Here is a 12,245-nt window from a genome sequence, read left to right as displayed (position 1 = left end):
ATACAAAATTATGAAATCAAAATTTAGCCATTATCACTGATAAATGAGTTCAAAAAATCATTAATTCAAATGTATAGAAAAATTAGTGAGAAAGAACTTGAAAACTTTAATTTTGTCTCAAACAAAAAATAAAAAATTATATTTTAAAAATTATTAAATTATTTTTAGATAATGACCCACCGGTCCGACCACCAATTCATCGGTCCAACCAGTAATCTAGTGACCCCGTACCTTGATCGGATTGATATCTGAGTCAGATGTGATAACTATGATTTTCGTACATATCCATTCAATAATTACCATACACTTATATTTAGTACTTGTTTGATAGAGATTTTGATAACTGATTTTTTGACTGTTAGAGATAAGGTGTGTCTTACTTGTGAAAGAAAAATTTAAAAATGACGATTAAAATAGTAAAATAACGATAAAAAAATAATTTTAATTAAATTAAAATTTGTACCAAACAAGCTCTTAACATTCACCAAGTTACTAATAGCCAAAAAAGGCCCAAACCCCAAGAGGTTGCAGCTGCTTGTTAACCAAAAAAAAGCCCAAACCACGAGAGGCAGCAGCTGCTTGTCCCTCTCTCGTCCTCATTTATTTGGGCAAAAGCATTCTCTTATCCATTTATTTATCACTATCTTGCAACTCGTAACTCTTCTCTCTTCAGGCTTCTCTCTCGCATTCTCCCCACTACTTTTCAAAATCTTCTCTAGCTCCATTGATTTTTGAAACCTACTTAATGCCTCATTTGTTGTACGAGCAGATTGTATTTGTGTATGAATAGCATGCTTACAGGTACGTATCTGCTTGTGTGTATTTATTTAGACATTTAGGAGAAGGATGTCGTGTCTGCTGCCAACATTCAGGTGCTTGCCGGACACTTTTTTGGTTAACTTCAAATCCCAGAATCATACCGCCACCCACCCCTGTAAGTCTTCCCTGGCTCCTTCGGAATGTTATATTTTGTTACATGTTTGGGGAAGTAGAGATACGAGCATTTGCATTTTTTAATGAATTTGTATTGAAATATAGAATTTTAATTTTGTGGGTTTTGGAAAAGTTTCAATCTTTTCGGTGCTGCATTGATCATGTTTGTGTGTATGCGTGTGTGTTGTGTGTACATACAGGTGAACTCGATGATAAGATGATTTTTTTTTTTAAGTTTTTACGGTTGTTATGTGGCAAGATTTATTTTATTTTGTCAATTTGTGTTCGCATGAAACAATCTGTCTAGAAAAGCTAGAGCTTAATAACCCGTGTCAATTAGTTTTTCGAGTAATACTTCTCGCCCCAAATCTTAGCCATTCCATAATATCCGTAGTTCCAAACAGATTTTTACCCTTATCCTTCCCACAAGTAGATGGTAACATCGAGTTTATATTACTGCAAACAAACTATTATGAGGTAAATCAGTATGATAGATGTTTAGCTGAATAAGTTCGAACGACTTTTAGATTATTTTCAATTATCAATGCTACAAAACCATGACTGTTGCTACTGAAATGAGTATTTTCCCAAAACTTCGTAGAAAGAATTTGCTAGACAAGACCATCTTAAGCATGCAGCCAGTGCGTGCGATTTTGTATTTAAAATGATATTGAATAAAGCACTTTTTTCTTATACTTGCCATCTGAAAGAACATCCATAACATTTATTGACATCGTTTCACACTGGGGTGGGGGTAATGTCCATGAGGAAGCGGGTCTTTTGCCTTCAATAATTTGCTTTTAGTTTCTGATAAACATGTAAATGAAACTTTGTCTCCTTTAACATTAAATTTTTTAATTCTCATACTCCTTTTCAACTACACATTCACACAATAAAATTTTTTGCATGTAAATCCAACAATTTCCCTACTTTTTAATCACACATTATCCAAAAAATCACTATTCAAAACATCATTTTTTCTCAATAATGGCCATCAAACAGGGGCTAAATAAGTAAAAGCACAATCACAACCTCGCCAACATACACGTGCAAACTAACACCAAAGTTCAATAGCTGAATAAAACTCTCATTAGACCAATGGAGAATCTAGATTGAAATTTCTGTAGGTATTGACTGCACAGTTTTTTTATCATTCAGAGTCCAGTCTCCACATTTGTTCATCACATGATATGTAGGTTGACTGTTCACTTTTCTCAAACATTTCAGGTTCCTATCACCGTTCTGCATTATAGAGCTTATATGTTTTGCCTTTAAATTTTTCTGATTTGCCAATGTCCATCTTTAGTGTTACTTTTGTATGTCTCCATGTACTAACATTATCTTTTAATTGCTTTTGAGACTCTGGGTAGGGACTGTTTTAAACCAAATGCATCTTTATCTGTACAAGCCGCCTATTATGTGGATGTGGTTGAACGCTACAAAATAATATGAATGGTCATTCTATTCATTCTCACGATCGATATCAGAAAGAAATAAATTATGATCTAAAATTAAATTATTTCTCATTGTAGAACTGCCCAATATTTAGGACATCCTAGTGGTCTAGGGTAGTGTCAAATGAAATATGGTGTCTTAATGCAAGTAGAATTTGGATCTAATTTTTATCATTGACTCTAATGCAGCAAAAAGTAGAGATCCTATTTATTTTCAGACAAAATGTATCTTATCTACCGCAACTGCTACCATTCTGGAGTTAGAGAAGCTCCAATTACCATCGTTAGAAGCCATGTCAAATTCGGTTCCTGCTGACAGATCCTGGAAACCAACAGGAACAACATCAGTGCTTGAATTTGAGAAGCTAAAATTACCCTCTTTTGATGTTCATTCCAACTCTATTGCTGCAAACAGACCATGGACATATATTGGAGCAGATGGTCCACCCACTGAGGTGAGAGTTCAAAAATGTACATGCTACCAAAAATAAACGCTGGAAAATTATTCCATGGGGCTTGTATTGATATAACAGAAACTTTCAGTAAATTATCTTGAAGTCTTGTCAAAGGAAAAGGCTATTGCATTTTGTTGTTCATGCAAAGAATCGGCAAAAAGCATCAGCTCCATTGACGGTTGAAATAGCTATCTGCATTTCAGAAGAGCGTTTTGGCATTATCTTTCACAATGTTCTTTTTAGTGCATCCTAGTATCCATATTGCAAAAGTATGCTTATTCAATCAAATCATCAAATTTCCATACACACCCCTCTTGATCCCCATCTTGGCTTTAGAAAAGAGAAGAAATATAATAGCTTTTTGTGGTTTAGAAAAAAATCTTGCACTAGCTTTGGTCGTTTGATCCTTACTTCATAATTAACTTCAATCTGCATTCAGGCGAATTTTCAGGCAACTTTAGCTACAGAAACTCTTCTTACAAGTGAGGAGGCTGTTGTAGTTGTAGTTGCAGCTGAAGCACTTGCTTTAGCAAAGGCAGCAGTCAAGGTCGCAAAAGATGCAGCCAAGATGGTCGGTAATCGTACTGCCACATCAGATTGCAAAACTACAGAAGTGGACAATTCATTTATGGAGAAGAATCAGCTTGCTTATTTTGCAGAAAGAGTGGATGCCAGAGAGTCTAAGGTTACTGAAATAGGTTTGGGCGAAAATGATTCAGCCTCTTACCTCCTTAAGGAATCTGACGTGGAGCCTAGTCATGAAGAACTTGAACTTCTTGAGGCTCAATTGTCCAAGAGTATAGCAGTGAGATCAAAGCGTCAAACTGAGCGAAAAGCCAAAAGAGCTAGAGCAGCACAGAAGGCGGCAGCTAATATTGTGTCTGTGAAATCTGGTTCTACATCCCGGAAAAAGCGAGTTTTGCAGGATATAGATTATTCTGACCCGTTGCGTTACTTAAGAGGAACTACCAGTAGTTCCAGGCTTCTTACAGCAGCCGAAGAACAGAAGTTTTCATCAGGAATACAGGTGCTTTAAGTTTATAATTGATCCATCCTTCTCTTAATTCTCTTTTATGGTTCGTGTACATACCACTTTTATCTTCTCATTGAGCAATACATTGTTTTCTATCAGTTAAAAAAAGGGACCATATACAACATTGAAAAACTTTGCAGTGGGCTGTATTTCTCTTTTTGTACTGAATCAAGCTTTTCCTTCTTTCTTTTTCAATCCTGCTCAGGTGGTGCCCGTCTTGAGAAAAATAAAGAGATTGTTAATTTGGTAAATGATATTTTGGTGAATAAATAATGTGTACTGCATCAAACTAGCAAATAGGACCATCAATTTCAAATTTCCTGATTAATTATTTTCAATTAATAATTTGTCGTACTTATAACTTCAAAAGTTTGGCACCTTGCTGTCCTCTTTCATGTGTGGATTTCCAATTAGTTCTATCTGTCTAGTTGCTTGCATCTCTATAACTTGTGAAGTCTGGTACACTATTATCCTCTTTCAGATGTGCATTTTCTTAGTCATTGATGTTAGTCTTAATTTCTGCCGAGGGAGAGGACTGAGTAAAGGATATTTTTACCAAGAAATAGTTTTCTTTTAGTTCTTTCAGTTGAAGTCCATTAATCAAGAGTGCTATTGTGAAGCTACTGGCAATTAATTAAATGATTAATTTGGGTGAATAAAAAATGTTTTTGACATCTGGCATGAGTTTATATTCACAATTAACATATAACTTCTTTTTAGTTTTCAAGATTAAGTCAGTGTATCAACAATTTATCTATGTTGACGACTAATTGAAAAATTTGGCACCTTGCTGCGCCTCTGGGATGTGATTTTCTTAGTTATAGCCAGAATCTTAATTTCTTTCCAAATAATTAAAAAAAAAAAAGGAACTGAATAAATCGCACCCTCGTCAATTCAAAGCTTTCCTGTTATAACATGGAAACGTAATATTTCAATATTTCTTTTCCATCTCAGGATAATTACAAATTTTAACATCGCTCTGGGGGATTTTTATTGAATTTTTTTTTTTTTTTTTGGTTAAATGGTATAAATATGCTTCCAGAATTGATGGAATTCAATTCCCATGTAGCATTCATGTTATAGGGAACTGAATAAATCGCACCCTCGTCAATTCAAAGCTTTCCTGTTATAACATGGAAACGTAATATTTCAATATTTCTTTTCCATCTCAGGATAATTACAAATTTTAACATCGCTCTGGGAGATTTCTATTGAATTTTTTTTTTTTTTTTGGTTAAATGGTATAAATATGCTTCCAGAATTGATGGAATTCAATTCCCATGTAGCATTCATGTTATAGGGCCTGTTATTGCTTTCTTCAGTACTGGGGGAAACTATTCTTAGTTATCACTGGCAAATATTAGCCTATATACACTTCATAAATTCCTGGAGATAGAGATCTTGTGCGTTCTCCTTTCTTCCTTCTCCCTCATCCCTGTTTGGCTGCTCCATCTTGTGCTGACACTTTCAAATCTTTTTGCCTATTTTTTTTAACTCTAAAAGACCCATCATGAATGCAGGACCTACTAAAATTGGAAAGACTCCAGGAGGAGCTCAGAGAACGTTATGGGGACCAGCTTACTTTTGCTCAATGGGCTGCTGCTGCTGGCGTTGATCAGAAAACCTTGAGGGAGCGTTTAAATTATGGCATTATTTGCAAAGATAAAATGATTAAGAGCAATATACGGCTTGTGATTTCTATTGCAAAAAATTATCAGGGAGTTGGGATGAACCTCCAAGATTTGGTTCAGGTAATCATTTCTTTGTTGCTTCTGATTATCTAACTCAAGGTGTTCGATGCAAGAAAATCCAAGAAATTGATAGTCTGATGTTTGATTCCTTTCTATCAGTATATTCTTAACACTTTTTCCTCAGGAAGGATGCCGAGGCCTAGTGAGAGGTGCAGAGAAATTCGATGCTTCAAAAGGGTTTAAATTCTCCACCTATGCTCACTGGTGGATAAAGCAGGCAGTTCGTAAGTCTCTTTCTGATCAATCCAGAACCATTCGATTGCCGGTAAAATTCCTGCAAAATTAATTTATTTCCAAGCAGACTTCATTTTCCATTTTTCTTGTGCTGCAAAGGAAGATGTCACTCAACATTCTCAGAAACACTTCTGTTGTTCCATTTGGATGTATACAATTTAATCGTAATTTTGTCTGCACATAACAGTTTCACATGGTCGAGGCAACTTATAGAGTGAAGGAAGCAAGAAAGCAACTATTTAATGAAAATGGTAGACAACCTGATGATGATGAAGTTGCAGAGGCAACTGGACTCTCAATGAAGAGGCTCAGTTCAGTGCTGTTGATCCCTAAAGCTCCAAGATCGCTTGATCAAAAAATTGGGATAAACCAGGATCTCAAACCTTCTGTGAGTCCTGTATACATATTAAAAATACAAGTTCACATTGTCTTGCCATTACTCATTTCCATTCTCACCTTGTCTGGTTTTTTCATTTCAGGAAGTGATTGCAGATCCTGAAGCAGAAACATCCGAAGACGTGCTTATGAAAGAATTTATGAAACAGGACTTAGCCAAGGTTCTGGATACTCTAAACCTGAGGGAAAAGCAGGTGATTAGATGGAGGTTTGGCCTAGGGGATGGTAGGATGAAGACATTGCAAGAAATTGGGGAGCTGATGGGTGTCAGCCGAGAAAGAATCAGACAAATTGAATCATGTGCATTCCGTAAGTTGAAGAACAAGAGAAGAACGAAACATTTGCAGCAATATGTGATGCCATAACACCCCCCTTGGTTTCAGATCATGAACTTAGTTTCTGATAGAATCAACTTCCTTCTTGAGGCTCAGTCACTGTCTGGTGGCATTCAAAATTCCGAAAATCTCTCCTTTTTCTTGTATATTCAGCTATAATATCACATAATGCTGAACTACAATTAGTTTGTGAATAGTACATTTTTGTGTTATAGTAATATAAATTTTTTTTGGTTGTATGATAAGAGAACAAATTTCATATCCATTTGTTGCGTCTCAGTTTTCTTATGGTTGGAAAATGAGTTGATGGGATTAGTTCCAATCCTCAGATTTGATATTGTGATCCATGAAAGTATTTCCAGTTTTCGTGAAAAGACACGGAAATTTTAGCCCTGGAATTTGAATAAACAAGAACCACAACCGACACCAGAAACAATGAAAGAATTTCACTTAGCACAAACTTCATTTGGGGCGTATGGAAAATTGAGGCTTTGTGCCTGTGCCACCACTGGGATAGAGTCACTCTCCACCATGTCAATACGAAAATTGGAGTTAATTGTTTGAATAATCGCTTAATTTATACGATGGTCATAGTTTACTCACTAAACTTCAAAATATTTCACAGTCCCCACTGGACTTTGTTCGTTTGCACTCCGTCTATCACCCTCAAAAGTCTTTTAGCTCATTCGCTAACTTGCCTAATGGAAATCTAACATGGCAAGTTACAATTGTTAAAAAAATTACAATTAAGTCAAATAATTGTTTCATTACTCATCCAACTTACACTAGGTCAGAGTTTACTCATCGAGCTTCAAAATATTTCTTGATTGTCACTTATCTTTAAGATGTTGCATTCCATCCATTATCCGCCATTTTTCGTTCACTTCGTTTCGAACGTTCACATAGAAATTCCATGTGGTAAGTTACAAATGTTAAAAAAAAAAAAAAAAAAATACAATCAAGAAAACTATCAACTCACCAAAATCATCATATATGAAATGTGATTTCCACGGCCCCATAAACTTTTTAAAACCCAATAAAGCATCCCCAGTGATTCTTTTAGAAATATCATTTTTTCGATTCGAACATTTGCTGTGGAAAAAATAGGATTCAATCTAAAATTGAAAATTTGAAGCATAACTTGTTCGATTGAAAATTGATTTGCGAAAATACTTTATCTAAATTTCACCCTTCTAACTTTTAATTGCATCTAATTAATCATATGAGATTTTCAATCATCGTTTGTATTTTGATCATTATTTGTCTATATTTCACCATTTTCTCATTCATTGTCTCTAATTTCAGCAATTTTATTGATCTTTACCTAACAAACACAATATACACACACATACACACAACACACATAAAAAAGTAGGATTTTTAGTGAAGTCCATGGAGCATGGAAGTCAGGTTTCAAAATATAGTGATTTTTGTGAGTTGATCATTTGGTTGAGTTGTAATTTTTTTTTTTTTTTAATGATTGTACTTATTTGTGAAATTTTCGTATAATAAATTAGCAACAAAATGAACAAAATATGGTAGATGATAGATGAAATGCAACATCTTAAAGATGAGTGACCATCGAGAAGCATCTTGAAGTTCGATAAGTCAACTATGACCTAGTGCAAGTTGTATGAATACTAAAACAATGATTTGATTGAGTTGTAATTTTTTTAACGGTCGTAATTTGCTACGTCAGATTTTCATACGTCAAAAAATAAGGTAACGAATTTTTAAGGGTGATGGATGGAGTGCAAATAGACAAAGTCCAATAGGCACTATAAAACATTTTAAAATTTCGTGAGTAAACCGTGAACATAATATATGTTGGGTGATTATTGAAATAATTAACTCCGAAAATTGCATTCTTTTGTTAGGATCAGTCCCCAAAAAAAATAGCTTCAGCAGTATCCATTGGGTATAAGCCCGTCATTTCCTCTAATTGCACAGTCATCTCGCCTGACTGCAACATCACTATTCAGTGGGGAATGTGGTTAAAAAGCCTCGTCAACCAAAGTTTTTAGTTAAAAGGCCCCCACTTATAATGTTAAAAGTTATGAGGTCCTATATTAAATGTTAAAAGTCCAAATTTCCATTTACTTCATATCTCTAAATTATCCTTCCTAAAAGTCCTAAATCCATTCAATTCATTACTATTATCCCTTCATTCTTCAAAACCACAATATGAACCCCATTTTCATCTTATTTCTTTGCATTATCAGTCAAGAATTATATTAAACAACAATTTTTTTGTTGTGTGATATTATTCCCTATTAGTTTAGCTTTAAGTAGAATATTAATTTTTGTCTAAATAAAGTAAAAATACAATGAAATTGGGAGTTAATTTTCCAAATAGTCACTGAATTTTGCCAAAAGTTCTTAGGAGGTCACCAAACTTTAAAACTTTCCAAAATATTCATTGAACTTTGCCAAAAGTTCCCAAGAGGTAACCGACTTCAAAACTTAACCTAAATGATCACTAAATTTTGAAAAAAGTTCCTAGGGGTTATTAAACCAGTGATGTATGGGGTTCCAATTTGCAAAGTTGAGTGATCTCCTAGGACCTTTTTACAAAATTCAGTGATGATTTAGAGAAGTTTTGAAATTTGATGACCTCTTAGAAACTTTTGGCAAAACTCAACGACTATTTATGGAAATTTTGAAGTTTAGTGACCCCCTGAGAACTTGTGGCTAAGTTCAGTGACTATTTGGGTACTTAACTCGCGAAAGTGGTGAAAGTGGCCCCTCGTCATTTTAAACCGAGAAGGGGTTTTTTTTTTTTTTTTTTTTTTATTAATATTTTATTTTTAAGATAGGACCCTGATTTCAGTCCAGACATCCTCAATTATCTTTATAAATATCTAAAAATATTAAATAGAGATAAGGTATTGTATTTCACTTTCTTGTATTAATGAATCTAATAAATTTTGAATAAACTTCAACGTTAGTATAATCAATCGCGTGTCATTATATCAACCTCAAAATAATAATTTTAGATTGAGCTTGATTTCTAAATATAACCGAAATACAATGTCATAAATTTAGACTCATACAAGAAGGCATAAAGAAAAACAGACACGAAATTGATGAAAATGGCATCATATATAACATGGGCAAATGTAGTTTTAATGCAAGAGGCCCCGATTTCACCTCAAACGTTCCTGATCATCTTTGAAGACATTTAAAACAATTAAATAAGCTAAACTAATGTGCTTTACTAGGTTGTGGTAACAACCTTTGAGACAACAAAATAACAAAATAAATTTGAGTTAACTTCAATGTTAGCTTACAAACACTCAATTGTGTGTCACAGAATCGACTTCAAAGTAGTAGTAGTAGTAATAATAATAATAATAATAATAATAATAATAATAATAATAATAATAATAAGGGGGCTGAGCACGATTTCTATATATAACAAAAATGTAAAATTAAACGATATATATGAGTCGGGTTTTCCTATTCCAATTTCTGAATAAATTTTCTATACCTCAACACATTACACATTGGCATTTTCCTATTTGATAAGAATAAATAATGTGTTTTGTGTCAAAAAGGCATTGAGGTCAGGGGCGGACCCAAACGTTTAGTATTGTGGGGTCAAAATTTTAAAAATAATTTTTTTAATAAACAACATAATATCAATAAAAATAAGTCAATATGTATTTTGACACTTCGAAAACGTCATATAATCACATCATTATTAATATTATTAAATAAATTTTGCTACTTGTATAATTTTGTTTATCATTTCATTGGTAAATGCTGAGCTAACATTGAGTAAATTAAATTGAATATAGAAATTAAATCAATTGAAATAAAATTCAAGTTTAGTTCAGGAAATAAATAAAATTCAAATTTAAAGCAAACATATATAATTCGAAAGTAATTCAAATTGCATTTAATCCGTAACAACCCTAAAAAATTTACGTCATATTTCGTGTAAAACTTCCGAATGAAACGATATGAATTATATTGAAAAATGTATTGTGTAAAAATAATAATTAATTGATTTTTTTAAAAGAAAAAACGAGTTAGACGTCTTTTTTGAGGCGTACGTTTGATACATATTTAACTATTTTCGATATCCGTTTGGACCATTCGATATGAAAATGATATAGTTTTCAAATCAAACTTTTATATAGCATAGACGATTTGTAGATTCAGATAGCACATGATGCAAACAAATTTTTAAAGTTAGGATATTATCGAAATTTTCAAAATATTAGTTTCAAACTGCCTACTTTAACATGTCATAACTTTTGCTATAATTAACCACTTCGCATGTCATTAATGAGTGAAAAACTAGGTCATGAGCTCTTTGAAATTGTATTAAGAATGCAATATTTTGATTTCATTTGACATCCTGACGAGTGCATCAAAGTAGATTGTAAAAAAAAAAAGGGAAAAATTTTGTGGGGTCGAATTAAGAATGCAATATTTTGATTTCATTTGACATCCCGACGAGTGCATCAAAGTAGATTGTAAAAAAAAAAAAGGGCAAAATTTTGTGGGGTCATTTGACCCCACATGACCCCATGTGGGTCCGCCTGTGATTGAGGTCAAGAAGTTGGAATAGCATATCTAATCTTAGATATACCTTTATTGAAATTCATTATGTACATTTTTTATGTACAAATAGCAAAATCCTAATTTGAAAGCCTTAATTATGTGAGAAATATTTTTGGAAGCCTCACCACCTATTGACCTCAAAATATATGCCAATAGAATCCCAACCTCGTTCCCTCATCACCTGCACACAGAGCACCATTTTAGGAGGCAAAGGTCATCGGTAGAGAAACAGGTCCGGTGATCGTTTGCACTCCGACGGTCAAATCAATGGTGAGACAGAAAGAAAATAAAAAGTGCAAGAGACGAGAGAGGGAATTTGGTTCAAGTTAGCATGACTTACCTTGGAATGAAATGAAACCACATATATATATATAATGGAGAGGGTTGAGTGCATTAATGGGCCTCGTCAAAGGCCAATAGTAAGGCCCAATATGCAATAATTTATATGTATAACAATAGTCCCCAAAGTCTGAATCGTACTATTTATATGCAGGTCAGACTTCGAAATATAAGCTGTCAAATAAACGATGCCACGTTGGCCAATGTGAGACCCCCTCCGTCATGCGTATGCCACATAATTTTTGGATATAACAATAACCTCCCAAGTCAACAAATAAGGTAACGAATTTTTAAGGGTAATGGATGGAGTGTAAACAGACAAAGTTCAGTGAGCACTATGAAACACTTTAAAGTTTTTTGAGTAAACCGTGAGCATGATATAAGTTAGATGATTATTGAAACAATTAACTCCGAAAACTGCATTCTTTTATTAGGACCAGTCCTGGGAAAAAAAAATAGCTTCAGCAGTATCCATTGGGAATAAGCCCGTCATTCCCTTTGATTGCACAATCATCTCACCTTATTGCAACATCACTATTCAGCGAGGAATTTGGTTAAAAAGCCTCTTCAACCAAAGTTTTTAGTTAAAAGGCCCCCACTTATAATGTTAAAAATTATGAGGTCCTATATTAAATGTTAGAAGTCCAAATTTCCATCTACTTCAAGTCTCTAAATTATCCTTCCTAAAAAGTCCTAAATCCATTCAATTCATTACTGTTATCCCTCCATTCTTCAAAACAACA

The 12,245-nt window shown here is 33.7% G+C and overlaps 1 protein-coding gene across 1 annotated transcript; it reads left to right on the top strand.

The window, feature by feature from the left end:
* Positions 1-629: 629 nt before the first annotated feature.
* Positions 630-6,854, top strand: LOC111379857 (RNA polymerase sigma factor sigB-like). Its single transcript, XM_023003291.1, has 7 exons — positions 630-934; positions 2,577-2,842; positions 3,282-3,869; positions 5,396-5,626; positions 5,751-5,891; positions 6,048-6,248; positions 6,340-6,854. The coding sequence occupies exons 1-7, from the start codon at positions 847-849 to the stop codon at positions 6,619-6,621; spliced, it is 1,797 nt and encodes a 598-aa protein (XP_022859059.1). The 5' UTR covers positions 630-846; the 3' UTR covers positions 6,622-6,854.
* Positions 6,855-12,245: the final 5,391 nt, after the last annotated feature.

Source organism: Olea europaea, unplaced genomic scaffold, assembly GCF_002742605.1.
Source record: "Olea europaea var. sylvestris unplaced genomic scaffold, O_europaea_v1 scaffold2043, whole genome shotgun sequence".
Lineage (NCBI taxonomy): Eukaryota > Viridiplantae > Streptophyta > Magnoliopsida > Lamiales > Oleaceae > Olea > Olea europaea.
This window is presented reverse-complemented; position numbering and strand designations above follow the sequence as displayed.

Coding starts and splice junctions, on each gene's coding strand:
- LOC111379857 (XM_023003291.1), top strand. CDS start 847: ATGTCGTGTCTGCTGCCAACATTCAGGTGCTTGCCGGACACTTTTTTG. Junction 3,870..5,395: donor AGTTTTCATCAGGAATACAG/GTGCTTTAAGTT, acceptor TCATGAATGCAG/GACCTACTAAAATTGGAAAG. Junction 5,892..6,047: donor CCAGAACCATTCGATTGCCG/GTAAAATTCCTG, acceptor TGCACATAACAG/TTTCACATGGTCGAGGCAAC.